Raw genomic sequence first — 25,446 nt, forward strand, 5'->3', positions numbered from 1 at the left:
CTCTCATGCTCGCTCTCAAATAAATAAATAAAATAAGATGTAAAAAATTTTTAACATTGAAAAAAACATAAAAGCCATATGTGAACAATATGAAATACAAGCAGATTATCAGAGAATATAAATGGATAAACAGGATTCTTCCCCTAGCACTTTTATTTTTATTTTTTTTAAAACATATACTTGAGTATAAGTTGGGAATTTTTTTTTTAGATTTTATTTATTTATTCATGAGAGACACAAAGAAAGAGAGAGGGAGAGAGAGAGAGATAGAGAGAGAGAGAGAGAGAGAGAGAGAGAGAGGCAGAGACATAGGCAGAGGGAGAAGCAGGCTCCATGCAGGGAGCCTGATGTGGGACTTGATCCTGGGTCTCCAGGATCACGCCCTGAACCAACAGCAGCACTAAACCACTGAGCCATCCGGGTTGCTCCCCCTAGCACTTTTAAAAAATAAAGTCAATTTTATACAAATACAACTTATTCAAGGGTATATAAAATCAATATTGGGCTTTTTGAGTACCTATTATGGATTGTAACTGATGTTAGGCATTAGTGATATAAAGATGAATAAAAAAATGTATCTTTCACTTGTTTAGAGTCCAGCAACAGATATACAAACATTAACGTCAGATGGAATAAATGTAATGTGGAAGGGGAACATGGGGAGAATAATGTGGAGTGGGGGAGGAAGAGCACATATGCCTACTGCAATACATGTAAAAATTAGATCTCCAGAGACAGTTGCACTGTTAATATACCATTATATATAATGTAAAAAGACCCAGCACCCCTTATACTTACCTATATATTAGGATGTGCCTGCCATAAGAAACTACTAATATTCAGCCTTTTCTGACCTACAAAAACAGCAATTTGATATGATTTGACCTGTGAGTTTCAGGACAAAGTTTCATGTATTTGTTATACTAATATTTGGTCATCCCATATCAAGGGCAGGGTGAAGAGGCATCGAAAGGAGAAGAGTAAATGGCACCAAAGGGATGAGAGAAGCTTACTATAGAGAGAAACTATCATCATCGTTTAACCAAATCTATTTTTTTTCCAGTTTTCCCCTAAAATACAATAGACAGCCCTTCAAGAGAATGATGTGTCTCTAAGGGTCCTGTGTTTGTTCTTACAGATAATAAGCTTTTGTGAGAATGTCTGAAGCAGAAGTAGAGTCTTAAGGAGGCAGGGACCCCAAATCCCTTGCTGATAACTCATATCCATAGTCTGCTGTTTTTTAATCCCTCTTATTTACTCTCCCCTTTTTTCATAGTACTGACCTCTTAACTAGGGTGGGACATAAATCACCTGAAACAGACCACATTGTTCACATTGCAGTCATGTATGGCAGGTATTAATAAGTGCTTCATGAGAAGCTAAGTGGAATCAGGGTGCAATTTCTGGAAAGTTAACTTGAAGCGAAGTGGCCTTCTCTGGCCTTCTTTTCCTCTTCCTGCTGATTAGGGAAGTCCCCCATTCCCCAGTTCCTATAGTTTTTTCTTTGCAAGAAGATTGTATAAATGAAATTACACACTATGTCGCCTTTAGCATCTGGTATTTTTCACTTAGCATAATACCTTTGAGATTTGTCCATGTTGTTGCAAATTTCAGTACGTATTACTTTAATTGCTAAGTAATAGTCCATCGTATGGAAGTATCATAGTTTATTATCCCTTCCTCAGTTGAGGGCATTGGAGTCTTGGAGTTGCTTCCAGTTTTAGCAATGACAAAGTTGCTGCACACGTTCACTTACAGGTTTTTGTGTGAACACAGGTTTCCATTTGAAATAAGTAAACATCTAGGAGTAGGACTGCTGCAGGACTCGATCCCAGGGAATGTGGTAAGTGTATGTTTAACAGCATGAGGAACTGCAGAAATGTTTTATGAAGTGACGCTATCAGTTTGCATCCCCCCAGCAATGTGTGAGATTCAAGTTGTCCCACGTCTTTATCAATATTTGGCATGGTCAGATTTTTTATTAGACTTTTTAATAGATATATAGCGATAGCCATTGTTTTAATTTGGATTTCTCTGGTGACTAATGGCATTGAATATCTTTTCATGTCATATTTGCCAAATATCTTTTTTGTGAAGTGACTGTTCTTTTTTATTGAGTTGTTTACTTATTATTAAGTTTTGAAAATTCTTCATTAACTCTGATGTGAGCCCTTTATGAGATATGTAATTTGCAAATATTTTCTCCTAGTGGGAGGTCTGTCTTTTTATTGTCTTCACAGTGTCTTAAGTTCTTTATTTTTCTAAAGATTTATTTATTTGAGAGAGAGAGAGAGAAAATGTGAGCAGAGGAAGGGGCAGAGGGAGAGGAAGAGAGAAGCTGACTCCTTGTTGAGCATAGAGTCCAACAGGGTAGGGGGGCAATCTTACCACCCTGAGACCATGACCTGAGCCAAAATCAAGAGTCAGGCACCCAAGCAACTGAGCCACCTGGGAACCTCAAAGGTTCTTAATTTTGAGAAAATCCAATTTATCAACATTTTTTCTAGGGATATTGCATTTGATGTATTTAAGAAATCTTCCCTATCCAAGGTCAAAAAGATTTTATCTTTTACTTTTTCTATGTTTTACAGTTTTCAGTTTTACATTTAGATCAATGATCCATTTTGAGTTAATTTTTGCATAAGAGTACAGGTATGTATCAAGGTTCATTTCTTTTTGCATCTGGATATTCAATGGCTCCCACACCATTTGTTCGTGAGACTACTCTTTCTACATTGAAATGACTTTGTATCTTTGTTGAAAATCAATTAAGCATAGATATGTGGGTATATTTCTGGATTCCCCCTTCTGTTAAATGAGACACACTTAAAATTTTCTTAATGTATGTACATATATATATTTATGTATGTATGTATGTATTTTAAAGACTTTATTTATTTATTTGAGAGAGAGAATGCACGACAGTGAATGACCACAAGCGGGATGAGGAGCAGAGGGAGAAGCAAAGGGAGAAGCAGGTTTCCTGCAGGGAGCCCAATGCGGGACTCAATCCCAGGACCCCTGAATAATGACCTGAGCCAAAGGCAGATGCTCAACCACTGAGCCACCCAGGCGTCCTTATGCATTTACTTTTAATAGGAATTTCTAAAAGGCTGGATTTCGTAACCCCAAGTTGCGGCTTCTTCTCTTAAATTACTCAGTCCTTATGATTATTTTGCCTAAAGTTATAATGCATAAACTCACTCTAAAATGCAAACATACAATATATGTCACAACAAGTATCCTCATTTGTAAAACATCTTATGAGATGTATTTTAAATAACATTGAAAAGTACAGCCTCTTTTAGACTTTATTAAATAGACCTCAGTGCAGACAAATATGCTTTTTAAAACTAAGACATTTTAAGAGTAGGGCTAGTTTGACTATTTTACTTGGAACTAATACATAGATTCATCAAGTCCCCAAGCCCTGTGGAATTTCAATTAGCTACCTGCCAAGAGCCACAGATAGCATAATATAGCTGTATAGAGGAAATACCATCTGCTTCTGTGAACAAAAATCACTCTAGTATTGATGCCTATGGTTCCTCAGGGCTCCCTTGATTCTGCCAATATCATACTCATGGTTAACCACAGAGGACTTCTCTGTGAATGTCCCCAACTGCAGAAACTATAGGGAAACCAGTAATGCAAGGGATTCATCAATAACACTGATTATGCTGATGGTGCACGGCACAGTTGACCACACTAAGACATTCAAAAACAAATGCCCTAAATTGGCAGAAACTACTGAATCTTGATAGTTCCTGTGATAAACTAGACATCTAAGTTTTTCCAATTATATTGTTTTTTTTCTTTTCTGATCAAGGAAGCATGTAATGTGAGCATCATTAATGCCCAAGAAGAAACTTCCTTATCTCCCATTACCAAGGAAAAACTCCCTGAGATGATATCAGATATATAAATAGAAATTAATTGCAACTATGGAAATTGATAGATTGTTATCATGTGGTGAAATTAACTTTTCCTTTTGTCATCTAGTCACTCAAGTCATGTGAATTAAGGGTAAGCTTTTATTGGCCACCTCTCTTTTAAGATGATCCTATATAGAGTCTTGTGTACCTATAGGATCAATTCTAGCTTGAACCAGGTAAGTGCTGGGTCATTATTGATTCTGACTTCTGTTCATCATAGCCTGCAGTCAGCAAGCAGACAAGTGAGAATAGCATAGCAGAACCCAGACATCATCTATCTGGGTTTGAGTTATTAGTTGCATACATCAGAATCCATCCTACTTAGTTTAAGAAGGAAAGTGTGAATTGCAGGAAACTTCACGTCTTTGGAAGGGTCAGAGAAGCAAGGTCTAGACTAAGCTTCCAGTAATAACATCTAGAAGCACATAACACAGACCTGATCAGGTCATATTGACTCTGGCATGACTGGAAAGTTGCTGCCATCATGACTGATCCCAGGACATGCTGCTTTTGCTGTTGTTCACACCAACAAGATGGATCCCGATGCCATATCTGTCTCTTCACATAACTCTCTTTCCCTTCACCTTTTGTTTCAGTAGTTTGATTACCATGTGCCTCAGTATTATTTTCTTTGCATTTATCCATCTTGGGGTTTGCTAAACTTCTTGAAAATATACACAGATATTATTCATCAAATTTGTGAAGTTCTTGGATATTGTTTCTTCAATACTGCCTGTATTTCATTCTCTCTCTCCTCTTCCTGGGCTTTAATTACATATATATTAAACCTGTTTGCTATATTCCATATCTCTCTTATGCTCTCTATTCTGCTTTTCATTTTATTATTTTCTCTTTACATGCTTCAGTTTGAATATTTTCTGTTAACCTGTCTTTAAGTTCATTAATTCTGTCTTCTGCTATGTCTAATCTGCTTTTAAAGCTCATTCAAAGTGAAATGAGTCAATCGGAGAAGGACAAACATTATATGTTCTCATTCATTTGGGGAATATAGATAATAGTGAAAGGGAATAGAAGGGAAGGGAGAAGAAATGGGTAGGAAATATCAGAAAGGGAGACCGAACATAAAGACTCCTAACTCTAGGAAACGAACTAGAGGTGGTGGAAGGGGAGGAGGGCGGGGGGTGGGGGTGACTGGGTGACGGGCACTGAGGGGGCCACTTGACAGGATGAGCACTGGGTGTTATTCTGTATGTTGGTAAATTGAACACCAATAAAAAATAAATTTATTATAAAAAAAGAAAAATTGGAAAAATTGGAAAAAAATAAAGCTCATCCAAGGAGTTCTTAATTTCAGGTATTATATTTCATATTTCTAGAATGTATTTTTTTGGTCTTTTTTTTAAACTAAATGTTACAATTTATTCCATCTTCATGATTACAGATATTGCAAGGCTAGGTGGGTACACAAGGCAAATAAAACAAACTCTTGTCCCATTTAACCAGATGCAGCATTTTGACAGTTTTATGATAATATAGGTAGACCTAAATAATTGACTTGGGCTGAAAGCTGTGAATAGCAAATCTCTGCAATTTAGGACCTTCTTCCATTGTTACTCCAAGGATCTTAATTCCAAGGATATATTATGAGCTCTGAAAGGTGTGTACTGCGACATTCTTCAAGCTTTCACACCTTAATCAGAAATCTGACACCTTTTCTTAAGGTAAGGAACTCTTAAGGCTGTCTTCCTCTTGGCTAACCCAGTCCACCAGCAATCTTAAAAGTTGTTATATAAAAATAAAACCATGTCCCAAGCATTATTAGAACCGTTGTGCTGGGATCCCTTTTCAGAGCCTTAGCTCCCTGAGAGAAAAGACAGATCCTAACCAGTAGCTTCCATAATAATAACCCTAATACAATCTACCTAATGTCCTTTGAAGCAAACTCAAGAGGTCAGGCAACCCTGATCATCCTGACAAGTTTAATCAGTATTTACACACAAAGGATATTTAAAGCTGATCCTAGACCAAGTATTGCAACCATAATCCCAAGAAATTATTCAGTTTTAGCAGGTGAAGTTCCAGCAAGATGCCACAGCACAAGTGAGAAATCATCTCAAAGCAAAGAGTGATGATTCATCATCTTTTACAAGTGAGAGGAAATCAAGGAGAAAAGAAAACTCCCTTCTGAACTCCTCATCAATTCAATGGCTATTTTCACAGCTTTAATTGATGAAATCCAGTGTCCTCAATTTCCTGATTGGAGGAGTCAATTTTCAAGGTGACTGTCAAGTTCAAGAAGAGCTTTCAGGCTTTTCTTTGCCATGGCCCATGAGTTCCAGTCCTTCAATGGGAATCTCCTTCTCCTTTATTGCTTTCTGAACACACTGCTGAGAGCGCTTGAAGAGGTCGGTGCACGGATCTCTGGAGCCGTCCCCCTTAAGGAACTTCTCCACAAACCAGGAATTGAAGCACTGGTTGTACTCACGCTTCATGTTGGTGCAGGCCTCCCCTACGCTATTCATGGCAGCGGAGGCCTTTTTTATTGGTCTTTTAACTACAATGTCTATATCATTTCTGAGTCTGTTTTATTCCTTGATTATCTTTCAGTTACTTTTCCTGTTTCTTTGAATGTTTAGCTATTTTTACTGTGTGAATATAGGGCTCAACTTCAATTTTTTTTTCATTTCAAGAATTTTATCTATGCACTTTATGTCCAATGCCTACAAACAGGTTCTTAAAAAATATTTTGCTCAGTTTTTATAGTTGTTTACCATTATCAACTATTCTTTATCACTGAAATTGGACCTCAAAAAACTTCCTACTTTTAATGAAAGTACCATTTACCATCTGATTTGTGAAACCTAAGTCCAAGTCTGTTCTCCATCAGCAAAGGAGCCTGAAATCTGTGAAGAGGGGACTTTGCAAATGGAGTTAATGCTATGAGAAACTATCAAAATGTGAAAAGCGTGTCCAAATAATATTTATTCAAAAAAGAATCTTCTACCCTATTACTATCTGATTCTGTAACTACTATGGCTTCTTGATAGGTCAGCCAATCAGCTAGAGGTGGGATAAGGAACACAAAAGTAAGATGAAGTGGAGAAGAGTAGAAGCCTGCCTAGTAGTTTTATTCATGCCTAAAATGTACCTCGGTTTTATAGATTACCAGGTTTTATTTTTAAAGCCACATTTGAGAACAGGCACCCTGATGTTTATAGCAGCATTATCAACAATAGCCAAACTATGGAGAGAGCCCAAATGTCCATTAACTGATGAATGGATGAAGAAGATGTGATACACACACACACACACACACACACACACACAGAGGAATAGCAATAAGTCAGTGAGAGAAAGACAATTATCATATGATCTCACTCATCTGTGGAATTTAAGAAAGAAAACAGATGAATATATGGGAGGTGGGGGAGAGAGAGAGAGTGAAATCAACCACAAGAGACACTTAACAATAGAGAACAAACTGAGGGTTGATGGAGGGAGGTGGGTGGGGGGAATGGGATATATGGATGAAATGCATTAAGGAGGCATTTTTTTATGATGAGCACTGGGTGTTGCCTGTTACTGATGCATCACTGAATTCTACTCCAGAAACCAATACTGCACTATATATTAACTAAGTAAAATTTTAATAAAATAAAATAAAAATAAATAAAAACCATGTTTGAGACTTCAGCATATTCAATATTGACAATTAAGACTTATACGTTACTTCTTAATGATTTTGCATATCCACGTACCTGTTTCTACAGCTAGCTTTCTCATAAATAAGGTAGAAAGAAGATAGTGAAAATAGTACTATATCAGGAGGTATTGAGAAAAAAAGAGGGGAAAAATGCCTAAGGCTTATTATATACTTCATTTCAGCAAAAGTTATTGAGTACCTACTATATTCCAAGCATTAAAAATCTGTGACACTTGCAGGGAATGGTGGATCGGGATGGGAGGTGAAGGGATAGAGGAGTTGGAGGAAGTTTATGTTACTCAAGATGAATAAGATGAGGTTCCTGCTTACATTTGTGTAGGAGACAGAGATTGTCCAGTGTGCCATAATCACTGTCAAGTCAGGGTTATGTACAAGGAGTGAGGGAGTACCTAGAGTGGATTGAATCTGACCAAGGACTCAAGAAATCTGCTACAGAAGCTTCTGCTACCTTCTGTAGCAGATAATTTAAGCTGAATCTTGAAAATGAGTGAGACTTAGTCAGATGAAGCAAAGTAGGAGCAATATTCCAGGCAAAATCAATAATAGCAGGAACAAATGAAGAGTAAGGAAACAAAATGTTGTATGGTGCAATGGCAGAGGTAGAGGGGGAGTGGGTTACAAAGAGTTTTACATTTCTACATAGTAAAGTGCGAGGTTTAAGAAAGGCTGGAAAGTGAGTTGGGGCCCATGTTATTGAGGACCTAGAAAGCTATGCCAAGAAGTTTGGCCATTATCATAAACAAAGGGTGTCACTAAGGAGTTGTCATCATGGGAGACCATAACCCTAATTGCATTTTAGATAGAGCATTCTCCCTATCTAAAATTCAGAAGGGCAAGATGTGAAGCATAGCCATTAGAGCACGATTGCAACAGTCCAGGGACAATGCCCAGGGCCCAGTGATAGAAAAGAAGGGGTAGAAAGTTAAAAGATAAAATGTCCAAAGTTGGTAAATGGCTATGGGGGTGAGGAAGGGAGAAGAGGAAGCTAAGATAAGATTCAAGAAAAGAGTGCAAATTTACTGGAGGGAAACAAAAATTCCTATTTTGGACACAGGCTTTGAGTTAATAAGAATGTAGCTGGATAAATGACATTCAAGAGAGAGAGGCTCAGAGCTGGGAAAAAAGATTTGAGAGTAATTAGCATATAAAGATAGGTAAAAACATAAGTGGGGTTAGGAACCTGTGAAGTAATGAGAGAAGGGCAATGAACAAGGACAATAAATTTGAGGATACCAGGGTTTTAGGATTGTGCAGACAATGACAAATGCACAGGCAGACTAAGATATGGCAAACAGATAATATTTTAGAAACCGAAATAATACTTTAGAACAAAGAGTGCTTGGTCAACAGTGAGAAATGGTCTACTAGCATAAGGAGCACTGACAGGATTAGATAATTGGAAGGTCACTGGTGACTTTGGGGAGAGAAGAGAATCTTGGTAGAGTAGAGAGGTCAGAAGTCCTGAGAAAATATAGATTATTCTTTCAAATGGTTGATTTCAAAAAAAAAGGATAGAGATTAGAGACTTCCCAGAAGCAAGAGGATAACTTGGAGTCAAGAGAAGTTTTGATTTGAATATGAAAGACTTAACCATATTTATAGGCTGGGAAAAATGCAGAATAAGAAAGAAAAATCATAATAAAAGGAGATAATCAGTAGAACCAAGTTCCTAAAGTGATTTAAAAGGTTTAGAAAAGGTTTAGAGTCCCAAACACTGCGGGAAGGACTGGATAGGAGTATGTAGAAGGCATCACGTCTTGGAGGAAAGCAGGGGACTAGCAGGAGACATAAAAGCATAGGATGGGGCAGGAATTCGGGACCTATCTCACACTCCATGACTCCATTTTATTTTGTTTTATTTATTTTATTTACTTATTCATGAGAGACACAGAGAAAGAGGCAAAGACATAGGCAGAGGGAGAAGCAGGCTCCCTACAGGGAGCCTGAAGCAGGACTCAATTCCAGGACCTCAGTATCATGACCTGAGCCACTGAGCCACCCAGGCGTCCCTCCATGACTTCATTTTAGTGATAAAGTAGAGATGGGTTGTCTCCTGGGGGCTGAAGGGGGAGGATATGGCATCAGGTTAAGTATGTATTTAAAGGACATATGACTTTTGAAACAGTCATATGAGGAATAGGGGAGAAATGGTGAGCTAAGGACAGGACTAAGGCCTCCCATGTCGGATTGAGAGTCCAAGTGAAGCTGAATTTTCCTTAATAGCACTTGGCCACCCAGCATGGATGCAGAGAAAGTCAACTGTAAGACAGATCTGGGAATGAAGTTCCCCAGCCATGGTGTAGACAAGCAGGCCAAAAAATCAAGGGCACAGCTAACTGAGTGGTTAAGCTGGATGCTGGGGAGGGGCTGGTAGTCCAAGAGACCTTCAGGGATCAAAGAGCAAGGAGCAGGAGAATGAGAGCTCTACTTCTCTGCTTTCTTCTCACCACTCTGGTGAGAGGCCTCTACTTGCTACAGCATTCATTACAGATAGAAAAACCAAAATAAAACAGAGAAGGAGAGAACGAGAAAACTCATTATTTCAAAATTCCTTTAACACTTTTCTTAAAAGGCACAAATCATCTAAATCATCCCCCAAAAGCCTTTTTAAATTCCAAGACTAAGAACAAAATTATGGTTAAATGTTTAATTAATGTTTATTATAGCTAGCATGCTAGTTTTAGAAGGTCAAATTTATGATACAATAAAGTAATATTTTTCACATTCTGTGGGTCTATTTTATAGTGCATTGGGGCTCACAGTATAATAAATATCTTCTATTATTTTGTAAGATTCTTGTATGCAAAGCTATACAGGGCTGAGATAATATTGAATTTCAAGTCAAATGAGCTGGCATGAACATGAGGCAAGTCACTTTATCTTTCAGGACTTCAGCTTTTCGAGTTGTAAAATGAAGGATGGGGATAAATCTCCAAGTTTCCTTCCAGGATAAAAAAAAAAGAGCATAATTTAGTATTTTAAATTACTATAGAACTGATAGGACTACTCCTTTTCTTTTATGATAGACTTTTGTTTCAAGTTATAATTTATTGAACCCCAGTCCTTGATCACGAACACAAACTCCATGATAACACCATCTCTATGGGAAATTGAATCCAATTGAATCCATTTTGCATCACAATCTACTCTATGTTCCACCATTCTCTGCTCACATTTATTCTTTGGAGGCATCATCTTCAAAAGTTCAGAGACTTTTTTCACCATCTTGTGACCATGGGTCTCTGAGGAGAGGCCATATTACATTGCTTCCAAAAACCAAGCCTCTGATTTCCATGGGTGGGTACTCTGCAGCAACGCCTGCATATCTTGGATTTGTCACTGAGGATAATATGATAAAATGCCTATAGAGTATCTATTAGAATGCTTGAGATGTGGGAACACTCCATAGAGTATACCCAATACACTGAACAGCATGATACACGGGAAATCATCAAAACACAGCATTATTCTTGTCCCATTTAGGTATTTCTCCTGCTGCTCAGTGAAAACTAAGCAGAAACCATGACTCACTCCTGGGTTACAAAGGGTCCTAAAGTCACTTTAAGACACAAAGTATAGCCTTGATTCAAAATTCAATTGCCCAGTTCCAAGAAATGAATCAACTCTTCAGATGATGACATCTCCTTTCATTCCCCAGATGCTTAGACCATCAGAGTCCATGGGTAGGAAGGAAAAGGGGAAAACAGTGACTCCTGGGTGGCTCAGTGGTCTGCTCAGGGCATGATTCCAGAGTTCTGGGATGGAGTCCCACATCTGGCTCCCTGCATGGAGCCTGCTTCTCCTTCTGCCTATGTCTGCTTCTGTGTGTGTGTGTCTCTCATGAATAAACAAATAACACCTTTAAAAAAAAAAATGGAGGGGGTAGATATATAGGAGAGGCCAGCAGAATTCTCATTAGACTGGTGACTGGTGCTGTCCCAAGTTAACCTGGCAGGTGGCTAATGCTGGCAGGTGGCTAATGCTGACTCTTGCCTTCCTACCAGTTTTGTTGCCTTGATTGCTAGCTGGGAAACATTTCTGGGAACATACTCCTGATGTGGGTCATTTACATTTTCCTTTGTCTAGGTGCTTCTCTTCTACCTATCAGGTTCTGATTTATTGCTATTCCACCCCTACTTTTGGGGGGGGTCCCCCTTCCCATTGGCAGGAGTCCTGTTGGGCAGAAAAATCTCAGGCAGGCTGCCTTTGAAAGTGACCTTGTGCTACTAGGTAATGATTTCTTAAGTAGGGCACATAAAAGATTGATAAATAGTATTTCATGAGGACCTTCCAGGTTCCATTTAGAATATAAGAAGCTGGAAAGAATGTCATCTCCCACTTTAAGCACAAGGAAAAGCTGTATCAGAACTTTTCTCAAACCCATCAGAGAGCCGAGGTCACAGGCAAATAAACCGGAGACTTAAAGAAAGGCAGATGTTTCCAAGGAGACAGGCAATATGGAAACTTGCTTACTTGAGACAGAGCATCTGGGAAAGACAAGGCCACCACAGAAGTGGGTAACAACACTTTGTAATCAGTCAATGAATTTTTACATTTCCTGCTTTTGTAGAGCCTGAGAGTGTAGAACCCATGGAAGTTTCAGAGACAGGGGAATTTACATGCCCTTACAGGTTTTTCTTTATAGAAAGCTCATAACAAAGATCAAGGTCAGGGGAGAAGAGCACATGAAGCCTCTAAGGTCTAACAGATAAGAATAAAAGCCCTACATGAGTGGCAACTCTTGCTTTGAGCTCAGGTTGTGATCTCAAGGTCATAAGATCAGGATCCCCACCCAGTGTCAGGCTCTACATTCAGTGGAGAGTCTGCTTGAGATTCTCTCCCTCTGCCCTTCCCCCTACTCCCCCCCCCCGCTCCAAAACAAATAAATGAAATCTTTTAAAAAGAAAAAAAAAAGAACAAAAGTCCTACAGAACAAAATCTGTTGGGGGTAGTGAGCAGTGTCAAGCAGCAAACCCACCAGGGCATAGTGTAGACCCATTACAGCTGGGGGGGGGGGGAACAAAAACAAAAACAAAAACAAAAAACAAAGACACCCTCCTCTCCTAGGGGAGGGGGAGGAAGCTCTCTCCCACACAAGAACCCCCAAGACATGAGGCACAGTTTGTCTACCATGGGGAGGAGAACAAGATCACTGAGCAGGTTCTAGCCCCAAGACCAAGTGACAACAATCCTGCCTGAGACTGAGGCTGAACCAAGAAAGCAGAATGCCTCTTGCCTTATTAGATACAGGCCAGCAAGTGTCTAATAAGAATCTTCTGAAGGGAAAGAAACAACAGCAGCAAGGCTCTCTGAGGCACAGGCTCCCAGGAAAAGCCAAAGCCTATGTCCACCATAAGCTAAGCAATACTAATTGCCAATAACTGAAAATAGCTGGTGAATGGATAAACTGTGATTAACCCCAATCATGGCATACTACTCAGCAATAAAAAGGAACTATTGATACACATAACAATGTGACTAGATCTCAAATGCATCATGCTAAGCGAAAAAAGCCAGACCCAGAAGTCCACACACTGTATAGTTACTTTTATATAACATTCTAGAACAGCCAAAAGTATAGGAACAGAGATCAGTAGTTGCCAAAGGCCGAAGGTGGGTATGGGGTTGAATACAAAGGGGCATGAAAGATTTCTTAAGGGTGATGAAGCAGTCTATATTTTGCTTGTGGTGGTAGTTAACATGTCATGCATTTGTCAAAATTCATGGAACTATACACTAATTAAAAAGGGTGATTTTACTGCATATAATTTATATCTCAGACATTTAAATTTTAAAAAAAGAATTTCATTAAAATTAAGAACTTTATCAAAAGACACCATTAACAAAGTGAAAAGTCACAGAAAGAAAGGAAATAGAACTTGCATACAGAATATATAAAGAATACACAAATGAATAAGAAAAAAACAGACAACCCAATAGAAAAATGGGCAAAAGTCTTGAGTTGACATTTCACAGGAGGTGATATCTAAACGGTCAACATGCACATGAAAAGACACTCATATGAAAAAAACATTCATCAGGACACTGGGGTGGCTCAGTGGTTGAGCATCTGCCTTTGGCTCAGGTTGTAATCCCAAGATCCTGGGATAGAGTCCCGCATTTGGCTCCCCTTAGGGAGCCTGCTCTCCCTCTGCCTGTGTCTCTGCCTCTCTCCTCTATGTCTTTCATGAATAAATACATAAAATCTTTAAAAGAAACAAAGAAACAAAGAAAGAAAGAAAAGACATTCATCATCTATCCTAAATGTATATGAAAACCTTGTTGAGGTACCACTACACTGGCAACCAACCAATGTTGGTTAGGACATGAAGCAATTGAAACCAGCTGCAAATTTGTGTAACCTCTCTGGAAAACTATTTGGCAGTGTTTACAAAAGCTAAACACACCTGATCCAGCCATCCCACTCCCAAGTATAAATCCTATAGAAATGAGTGCATATGTCCACCATAAGACATGTTCAAGAGTGTTTCTAGCACCATTATCATAAGAACAAAAACCGGAAATAACACAAATTTCTATTAACAGGGGTAATATATAAGCAAATTGTGGTATATGTCTACAATGAAATACTACCTAGCAACAAAGAAAAATAATTGCAACATGCAACAAGAATGAAACTCACAGATATGACAAGTCAAGGAAGTACAAGAGTATATACTGTATGATTTGAATTATATGAAATTTACGAATAAGTAAAACTAATTTATGGTGATGAATTCAGAATAGAGGTTATGGGTGCAGGTAATATATACTGAGAAGAGGCATGAGGGAAACTGAGCTTCAGGAAACGTTCTATATTTTCTTTTTTTTTGTTGTTTTTTTATTTTTTAGATTTTATTTATTTATTTATTCATGAGAGACACAGAAAGGGAGAGGCAGAGACACAGACAGAGGGAGAAGCAGGCTCCTTGCAGGGAGCCCAATGTGGGACTCGATCTCGGGACTCCAGGATCACATCCTGAGCTGAAGGCAGATGCTTAACTGCTGAGCCACCCAGGAGTCCCCGTCCTATATTTTCATCTCAGTGGTTTTTACATGAGGCAATATATGTCTGTAAAATTTCATTCAATCACACACTTATGTTCTCTGCTCTTTACTGCATGTTTACATCAATACAATACGATAAGAAGAAAATACCCCCACAGCACAGTGGAAAGGCTAATGATAATGTGCACAAATTGAATATCAACAAGACTAAGGAGTATATAAAGACTTGTCCTAGTCTCTGACCCCAGTGTGTTTTCTTATCAGCTGCAGACGGAGAAGAAATGTGCCTTAGCTCTATAGCCCATTGTAGATAGATCAGGCTTGGATGCAGCCTCTCTTCCTTCCAAGGCCCAAGCTTATGCAATGCCCAATATAATATCTTTTTGTTTAAAACACTTCAGAGCAGGCATTTTTCCTCTAATGTTTTAAGAGATATTTGTTTTTATACGCTATTAATTGCTGTAGTATAACTATTAACTGCAGGTTATTTTTTTCTACCACTAGAATAAAATTTCTTGTTTTACTATCATTCTCCTACCATGTCATTTACCAATAAGTAAAGATTTGTGTGCTTTACTGTGTGTGATGCTGTACCTCCATAAAACCGGTTTTTAATGGTCCTGTCAATACTCCTAGGGAGGCTACATCCATCGACATAGGGCCTCCAGGACTCATGCACTGGCGACCAGTCTGGGGAATGCAGTTATTTGCAACACAGCAGCCATCCTTGTTTTCAAGTCTGCCACAGAGGCAGCTCCTCTAGTTCCCTGTGAGCATCAGACACTGATCCTCAAGCCCCAACTGCAGAGCTTCCCCACTAAACTTTCCAAGTCAAACTGGAGGCCGCTTACTGGAGCTATAGAAGAGGAATACCCCATCCACTCCACCTTTTGCTTTGCCCATTGGGCTCTTCCCAACATATCTCTTCACAAATTCTCTCCCCTCTTCGTAAATGTACCTTTTCTTTTTTACATTTTTAATGTGAATGAGAGGTCCAAGAGTGTGGGAGCCAGAATCAGACTTCACTTTATAGCTACTTTCTGCTTTTTCATCCAGCACCTTTCCCTGGTGTGCAGCATTTGTGGTTTACATTGGGTATCTCTCAATCCAGACTTAAACACTGACCTCCTGCTGCAGGAATTTCCACTTGAACCATATTAAATTGTTGATTGTTGACTACTGTTGATCTACAAGAATTGCAATTTCATATGGTTCAAACTAACAGTTTTATTCAAAATAAAAATTTTAGAGAAACCAAACTTTAGGTTGGGTTTGAGCAAAAGGGAAAGAGTGTTCTTAAATGAACACGAGGGCAAACCCTGAAACACCATCAGCAGAGCATCTCACCTTGGCTTTCAGATGAGCACACAGTTCCTGTTGCTTTCTTCTGTCCTTAGCCAAAGTACCCTCTATTGCATGTGCTGCGCAGGCCTCCGCAAGGGTCAGCACAGCCTTCTGGATAAAGTCTCTCCTGTTCTTATTCCAATTTGATATCAGAATCCTTCGCTGCTCCCTAGCAAAGCGATATTGATCACAATATTTCTCATGCTCCACCTGAAAAGATAACAGATGGCAGACACTTATTATGAAACTGAGCCTATACTTTATGTCATTGTTGTTAAAATGAATAAAATGAATTATAACCAATGATTTAGAAAAACTGGGGACAAACATCTTAATAGTGTCCCTAGCAAAGCGATATTGATCACAATATTTCTCATGCTCCACCTGAAAAGATAACAGATGGCAGACACTTATTATGAAACTGAGCCTATACTTTATGTCATTGTTGTTAAAATGAATAAAATGAATTATAACCAATGATTTAGAAAAACTGGGGACAAACATCTTAATAGTGAATGTAGTAACCAGGACCAGGTACCAGTCTGAAAGTTATGAGCTGATGGTTAACTGGTGACTAAGGACCAGTTGTTTAATGTTTGTAAGTCCTTAGTTGCCTTGTATAGGATGGACTCTCACTAGGCAGTCCTAAAACAACTTCCACATCTACACAGCAATGAAACTATTCACAAAAAGCATTATTTCCCCTGTATATAATTTCAAAAATATTCTATCTTTAAACCAGTTGGGATATTTTAACAATTACTTCAAGTGCTTCATCTAGACACATGCCAATAAAAGTATATTCCTATCATAATCCTTAAAACCTCAGTTTGCCCTTGATTACTGAAATATTCAGGTGATAGGATATCTAAATTTAAGGGAATTACAGCAATTATGTTAGCTTTTCCCATCCTGCAGTCCTGATGGACATGGACAGTCTAACATGGGTACTGGTAGTTCCTGCTGGCAGTAAATCTCAACCATGAGAGATCTCAGAGTCTTGAGGGGAAGAACAGGAATGGAGAGTGCCTGAGCAGTTTGAAAAATCTTTGTAGGTGATTCTGAGATGCTCCTTATATAAAGTTGTGTCTCCTGAAATTGAGAGCCATTGACCTACATAATTCTTTATTTTGCCAGTTTAGACCACATCTCTGAATTTAATATATTATTTAACCCCTAAGTGGAGTGACAAAAGAATCTAGCAAGCAAGATAAGGTTGTCCTAAAACAATAATTTAGTTATGGTTAATTAGGTACAGGATGAAACAGGCTATGGATTCACTTAGACCAAATATCAGTTACTAAAATATGTTCTGGAAACTTCTGAGCTTTGTTTCCAAAAGCCAAAAATATACTTAAAATCTGTCAAACACTAAGAAAGGAAGCATACACCATGCAGAAATGAATACTAATCAACCTAATGTAAGAAGTGAGTATAAAAATCTTTATCATGTCAATAGCAGGTAAATACAAAAACTTACAAAGTTAAAAATGACAGCTGGTTACAGAAATAAATAGAACCAACGGGGAATAAAAATAATGATCTAATTTAATAAATTAAGACTTTAAAAATCTAGAGTGAATTATTTATTGCATAACATGTTTTTTACATAACAGGTATCTACAACAAAATAAAGATCAGAATTAAATAATTGTTGGCAGGGGAATGGGGGTAGGAGAGGATGGTCATACTGGATGAGTGACCTTTGCTTAAGTTTCTTTATCTGTAAAATAGAATAAAAATAGTACTCTTTCATCCACTGTTATACATCTTATAGGAGCTTACACATGACTGCTATAGGGTAAATTCTACTTGCTTAATTTTAAATAATTACAGAAGTGCAGAGTATGTGATAATATTTTGTAGCGTGGCCCATTTAAAAGTTAAGAGTTCACATGTGTTTGTTTGCATATGTGTTAAGGTGAGTTATGGTAAAGTTAATTGGTGACATGGTAACTTTTGTTTACTTGTCTTTGTGGCCTTATGAACTAAAGAATGAAACAATAATTTCCCAGGACTTTCTTGGGGAAATTTCATTCATGACTCTGAGCTCTAATTTGGGGCATTTGTGTTTCAGACTCACCAAAGGGGATCAAGTGGAATCATTGTTGCGGGGATGACATAGGTAAGCGCCAGCCCTCAAGGGAAGTGCTGGCTTCCCCATGACCAGAAGGGCTCAGATGTGACAGGCTCTGTGGATAGATGAGCTGTCACCACTTTCAAGACCCAGAGATTCCAGAATCTTTGAAGATGAGCAGGTGAATGCACAGGCACCCAGAGGCCAAACACTGGTAGAGGAACCCAGGAGATCACAGTAAAGATCTTGGTGCAAGCAAGCATGGAAGAGAATAAATGTTGCTTAAAGGGTTTTCCACCTTCTTATGGACCATAGGATTTGACAAATGAGAGACTTTCAACCTATAACTCTGTTATTTGCTAGAGTGTAGGAAAAATATAACTAAAAATATATATATATTTTTAAATTTATATCTAAAAATATAAATTTTGCCTAGTAATTACTGACCACCAGAATTATTTAATTTGCTGTTATAGTCCAGCACTCACCAAATCATGCCTAGATTTGTGAGGAAAATATCTTTGTAACATGTTCAGATACAGAGTCCTTCTGCCACAGAGATCTCCAGGATACTGATCCAAAACAGCCTGGTAAATCCAGTGGTCTTCTTCACTTAACTGGAAATTTCTGGAAGCAATAAAAAAGTCATAACATATTGTTAAGCAATCATGGAGTTACAGAGAACTCAAACTGCTCAAGCTACTAGCAAATGGTACAGATTACATAAAATGAAGCCTGGTGTTTGTTTATTTGTTTATTTTAAATACATTAGCCAAATTAAATGTCTGCTATAGAAAAGGTTCTAAATTCTAATAAAATAGGTCCTTCAATCCTTTATTGGTCTTGCCACAAATTCCAGGCATTATTTCAAGAAGTTTGCCAAGTGACATAATATATTAAAAATATTTATTCTATCCTTCCTATGATAATATTTTAAAAATCATGGCCAATGAGAGAAATAAATGAACATGGGGAAATAAATTATTGAGACATACAGAATAAAAAGAATTTTTATTCCTGGAGGAAAGCACAAATGTAGACAGCTAAATGAACAATTACACAAAGGAAATTAAGGCCCGAGGAAAGTACTTATTTAAAGTTTCACTTTAAAATAAGTCTAAAATTGTCATTTACTTTACCCTTTCAACTTCTCACTATGGAATTAAGACTAGAAATATTAGTGAGAAGATTACCAGTGGTATTAAATTTCAGATCACTAAAGAAATAATTTGTAAATAGGAACAACTCTTCAAGGCCCTACCTAAAAACATGTCCACCCTACACCAAAAATGCCTTTATCATTTCAGGAAACTCCTAGGCACTGGCCTGGTTTGTGTTCTACATAAGTTTTTAGCAAAGCCCTGTGCAGAGTGGAAAGGTTGCAATATCAGCTTGAAGTCTAAACGGAATTAATGTCTCTTTATCATTCTGGGTTTATTTGCATATTTATTATTCCTGCTTAATAAATTGGAATAATCAAATACAGATGCAATCAGAGAGAATATTATTAGCAACAAGTATTTCTTTGATCCAAGATGGAGACTTGCTATTGTTTATTTCTACTATATCAATGATCTTCTACTTTGAAGTTAATTGTGCAATTCAAAGAATTTCTCATATGTCTTCTATGCCCTTGAAAAATATTTGACAACTTAAAATAGAATAAAAAGCTCTTTAAATCAGTGATACTAATGGGAATTCCACCGTCCTCATACAAGGTTACCTAGTTTTTGTAAAGCATTTCATTATTCCAGTAAGTAGCAAGAAAGAAAAAATTCTCTTTCAAAGAAGATAATCTTTACTAACAGCTCTATAATGGGAAGAAAAAAGAGGGTTGGAGGTGCTCTGCTAGGAAGCATACTCCACACTTCTGTATGACACAATAATCTATGGCAGAGAACTACTTTGAGAGGAGTTGTTTCATTGAACACACCAAGTGTATTGGTTCTGTCTGAATCAGTTATGAATGCATAGACAGTCGAAGCCTTCTGCAAACAAACCATTTCAAATAGGGGTATGGAGCCTGCAGAAATTCTTGCCTGAGTGTACTTGGCATTTAAAACACTCTCAAGTCTGGGGCGCCTGGGTGGCTCAGTCAGTTAAGTTTCTACCTTCAGCTTGGGTCATGATCTTAGGGTCCTGGTGTTGAGCCTCGAGTCAGCCTACCTGCTCAGCGGGGAGCCTGCTTCTCCCTTTCCTTCTGCCCCCCACCTCAGCCCACTCCATCCCACCCCCCGCTTGTGCTCTCTCTCTCTCAGATAGAGAAATAAAAATCTTTAAAAAACGAAACAAAACACCACCCTCAAGTCTTCACAGATAATACCTAAGCTCCTCTCTTGAACTCATTTTCATTCATAACAAAAATGTATTTTAATAGCAGTTAGCCACATAAATTCTCTTTTACTGCACCACAAGTAACAAAAAAAAAAAAAAATTGACCTGAAGTCCATGTCTTCATTTATGCTTTTAAACTGTTTCCTAATCAAAGGGACTTGAACATAGTTTGACTTTCCACCTTTATTTGATTATAAATGTGGATGTATGTAGTAGGGTGTGTGCTGACGAGGGGAAAGTAACAGAATCAAGGTCCAATAAATTGTCCAATCTCTTAAGTTGTCATTCATCTATACAGTGGATGCTGTTGGTGTTATGCCATATCTCCCTTATTGGCTCAAAGTCCCATCACCAAAATGCTGATAATTCACAGATGTACCTCCATTCACTGGAGAATTGTCCTGGACCAAATGGGAACTGCCTCACCCAAAATGTTTCTCTCCTACCTGTTTTTGAAGGCCAGCTGCAACCAATGTTTGGCTGACATTGGGTATAGAACCGCCAGCTCACTTACCTCCTGATGGAACCAATCCCATGATACCATTCATGCTCTAGAGTTTCACTGTGGGAGCAAACTGCAGCCCATTTCCACTGAGATCACCTCCATACATAGACATTTTCCTCTCCTCTTTCCTTCTTCCCCTTACCATCCTTCTGAGAGTATTGCCCCAACAAATCACTTGTTTTTACCATTTCTGTCTCAGCTTTTCTTCTACAGAACCTGACCTAAGATGATCTCTAAACTATCTTACCTATAATTTTCAAAGATAGTTTTAATCCTTTGGTAAATGGAGAAGTACTTCTAAGTTAATTGCTTTGATGATCTTTCATATTGAATGGTGGTACAAGATTGCGGCTACACTCAAAAAGAAAGTGTAAATGGCAAACATTTACAAAAATGCTTTTCAAATAAAAGCACACATTAAGCAGTGTACATTGCTATAAATAAATGCAGCAGCAGGAGAATTTGTGGCACTGAGTGCATTTTAATGTATTGTGTGAATGTATTAATTAGGTGCCATTTTAGCGACAACATCAAAACCACTTAAACATATGAAATGATAATACAACATCAAAACTATTTCAAAGCAAGCATGCTACAAATGATCACATCCATTTTGCTCTTCTTATTGATTTTAGAAACCTCACATCTCAACAGCTTTTTCCAATTACCACAATTACACAAATTGTAAGTCATTTTTCTAGAATACATGGAATAGAAACAAAAAACATACTTAAAATGATACATAAATACTCACAATATTATTATTTTAGAGTATTTATAGCAGTTTCCAGAGCCACAGGCCTAAATTTTGAGGCAAATATTCACACTGGCAATAGTTAATGGCACCGTCATACATCATCTCCATCAGGATGCTGTTTGCAAGGGAGAAAGCTCCCACCATTATATATACACTGAGTCTTCTGGATAGTAAAAATCTAAAGGAATATTCAAACATAATAGCCTCTTCACAATAACAAAGTAGCTGTTTCCTACTTGGCCCCTAAAATAAAATCAAATTTAATAAATCTGTATTTCTAAATTCCAATCTGGAAATTTATCTTTACTAATCGTCTTTTCATTGTACAGGAAAATCTATATAAAAAGCTAAGCTATATAGAATAACTAAGGTTAGCTTTTACCTTCCAAAGTTCCTGTTTTACCTTCCAAAGTTTTCTGTTTAATTGCTTTGCTAGTGATTCCAATAACAGAAGTAGCTAAATTATGCAGCTATTGAAAACTATTCTGATCACTTACCCAGATTTCTAAATTTGAAAAGTGACTCTATAATTTTAAAAAGTTTAAAGAAGGCTTTAAAATTATCCTAAACTTTTGCAATTTTTAAATTATCTTTAGACAAAAAAAATTTTTTTGGCAGGTCTGTGCAATTTCTATTCTTTTTGTCCACCCAAATTTTCTAATTTAAAATGTTTCATAATTTTCATCTTTATAATAGCACAAGATTTTATAGTTTCCAGGCTTCCTGGGCACTTCTAATACTTCAGGGAATTCCAGATTCTAAAAATGTGAAGTATCTACCATTCAATCTCCACCACCCCCCATCCCTGCCCCATAATGAAGTCCCATGATATAATTTTATCATGATATCCCAGGATGTGAGACAAAATAGGTAATTTAGAAAAGGAGAATGTCAGCTGTGAGAATGTAACTACACCAAGGTTGATAAGTCTCCCTAATTCTACCCGTTTGGATCACCTAAAAATCCTAAACTGACTCACAATTAACTGAACTACTAGTTTTCTTCTTAGTCAAGCTTAAGTCACTTCCTTAACATTCTGGTTCCATGACACCAAAATACATTTGTGGTGGAGGAGAGGCAGAGAGGTAGCCAATGATGGCAAACAAGGTACATGAGGGTAACCTAGTACTTTAATAGCAGATACAAGTCTATGATACTAAACATGGTGTTCACAAATGGCTGAAAATTGTTTTATAATTTTCTCAGAGTGAAGGGAGTTTACCAGCAAAATGGTAGCACCTCCTTAAGCTGCCTGACACATCCAACAGCTAGCTTGAGATTGGCAACTGGGCATAGTGAATCTAGCCTAGAGAAAAATTCTTAACTCTTCTAGTATAACAGGGGCAGGAGACATCTAGTGATTCTCACCACTAAGAAGCAGGATTGGTTCACTGATGGATTAACGTGAATAAAAGATCGTTCTGATGTAATCGGCTTATTTGGCTACACTGGGTCTGATCTTCTAGGAAATACAACTTGATTCTACATTTTAGTGTTGTCTTTCCGACTCAGACCCAAACACTGAATCTAATCAGCCTGGTTCCTGAAACTGTCTCCTCACTCCACCCCACTCCCTTTATTCAAATATAAATCTATCTTTGATTTTTAGCCTGGTTTACAGCGGGGGGGCTCCCCAGCCTTACACTTATTTCTGAACAACAGAATCTCCTCCTTGGGTCTTGTTTGAGTAAGTACATTTCTTTCCAGGAAATCTATTCTCACTTAGTAGTTCTCACCTTCAGGGTCCCAGGCTCCACCCAGTCTGCCTACTGAGGTGGGAGCTGATGGCTAGAATAAAGTAGGCTCTCAGAAGTATGACCTTTGCTTCTCAGCCTTTTGGCTAAAATGAAATGTAGAAGCATGGCCAAAATCCACTGAATTAAAGAATGAACAACAAAATTGCCCATAGGATAAAGCAAGAACTTGCATCAGCATCCAAAGCCATAGTCTTTTGAGAGGTGACAGGGAAGTAAAACTATGGCAGAGTTCTAAAATTGATGACTCCAGAATTTTTTTTTAAAGATTTTATTTATTTATTCATGATAGTCACACAGAGAGAGACAGAGAGGCAGAGACACAGGCAGAGGCAGAGGGAGAAGCAGGCTCCATGCAGGGAGCCCGACGCGGGATTCAATCCCGGGTCTCCAGGATCGCGCCCCGGGCCAAAGGCAGGCACCAAACTGCTGCACCACCCAGGGATCCCTCCAGAATTTTTCATAGAAAGGTTTAGGGGTATGAATCTGGCCAGAAGAGGAGGTTAAGTGACTTATTTGGAAGCTGTAATTGCTATTTACGTAGCAAGTACAGTGTTTTTTCTTAGATAGGGGAGGGTGGTAATAGTTGTCATAGAAAGCTTGATTTTTTTTTTACTACAATGTGTATTTTTTAGAAGTGGAGTAGCTGGGTTGATGGCAAGACTCCTAAACCACCTTATCCCTACATCCATCTACACAGTTTTAAGAGGCAATATAACTCCTAGTGGAAGTTTTGAGTTCAGGGGATAAAACAGCCTGTTAAAAGTAAAATATAATAGCTCAACCACTCCATGTACTGGGTTTTAAATAATTATATTCATCATAAGAAGTATAAGGAAAAGGTAATTGTAGCAAACATTGCCCCTACTCCTGCTTCTGCCCACCAGAATCCTAATTTTATTCAAGATCTACCTTCTTCCATAGAGCCCCCTCTCCAGGGAAGGTGAGCACCATCCCCAGCCCTGAGACTGAATCTTAATTGATTTAATCCATTAACAATCATCTATTTACAAGCATCCTGTTCTTCTGGCCAGTGTTTGGTATAAGCATGGATGAAAGACCCAATTCTGGCCAATGAAATGTGAAGAGAAGTCTTCTAAGGCAAAGTTTTCTTAGCTTACAAGGAAGAAATGGTCCTTTTCTGCCTCTGAATATTATGGAGGGAACTGCTGCAGGAAGCATCTAACTTGCAGGAAGGCAGGGCACAGAATGTAGAAAACCCAGACTTCACTGTGCTTGGACTTCTCTACTTCTGCACTTTATGGGAAATAAGAAAAGAAATCTCCTTATTGCTTAAGTGGTATTGACTTGTGTTGAGATTTTCTTACTTATAGACAAAGATACCCTATTTGATAGCTAACTGACAGAAAGAAAAAATGACTTTTTAAATATGGCATCCTAATATTGCTTTGGAAGGAAAGTGCTATGAAGGATATAGAGATTAAAGAGATGCAGATCCAATGTGTCCAGAGACCACCATCTACGGTAACATTCCTCAGATGATTAGCAACTGTCAGGTGTTCAACATCAAGGGCCATTTTTAGGACAAAACCCAAAACTAAACATAACCAACTCAAACTCAAATGTATAGAATCAGTAAAGACAAGATCATGGGATCCCTGGGTGGTGCAGCGGTTTAGCGCCTGCCTTTGGCCCACTGTGCGACCCTGGAGACCCAGGATCGAGTCCCACATCGGGCTCCCGGTGCATGGAGCCTGCTTCTCCCTCTGCCTATGTCTCTGCCTCTCTCTCTGTGTGTGACTATCATAAATAAATAAAAATTTAAAAAAAAAGACAAGATCATCTACGAGCATGTTATATGCTCCATTTTTTAAATCCTGCTGATCCAGAATTTGCAACCATGTTACTATTTTATTTTTCGTTTTGAGGAAGTAAGAACATTTTTAAGTGCAATAAAGTTGAAGTTAATAAAGTTACCTGTATAGACATTAAGACTCGGTTTTAAGAATAATAAAACTGGTCTACTTCTTTGGGATGGCATGAGGAAAAATTCAATTAACCATTGAGGGCCTTTGAAATTTTATTT

The 25,446-nt window shown here is 38.1% G+C and overlaps 1 protein-coding gene and 1 pseudogene across 14 annotated transcripts in view; both read right to left on the reverse strand.

Moving 5' to 3' along the window:
* Positions 1–25,446, reverse strand: part of CCDC148 (coiled-coil domain containing 148) — a 283,318-nt gene that overhangs the window by 171,455 nt on the left and 86,417 nt on the right. For all 14 annotated transcript variants that reach the window (XR_012000288.1, XM_072751567.1, XM_072751579.1 and 11 more), the window contains 2 exons: positions 18,538–18,676; positions 15,976–16,182 (listed from right to left, as the gene is read on the reverse strand). Coding sequence is in view for 13 of the 14 variants with exons in the window: in XM_072751567.1 (XP_072607668.1) it covers positions 15,976–16,182; positions 18,538–18,676 (346 nt within the window). In the remaining variant the exon portion in view is untranslated. The remainder of the gene's footprint in view (positions 1–15,975; positions 16,183–18,537; positions 18,677–25,446) is intronic.
* LOC112916489 (TP53-regulated inhibitor of apoptosis 1 pseudogene) lies at positions 6,140–6,433 on the reverse strand (annotated as a pseudogene).

Source organism: Vulpes vulpes, chromosome 3 (assembly GCF_048418805.1).
Source record: "Vulpes vulpes isolate BD-2025 chromosome 3, VulVul3, whole genome shotgun sequence".
In the NCBI taxonomy this organism is placed as follows: domain Eukaryota; kingdom Metazoa; phylum Chordata; class Mammalia; order Carnivora; family Canidae; genus Vulpes; species Vulpes vulpes.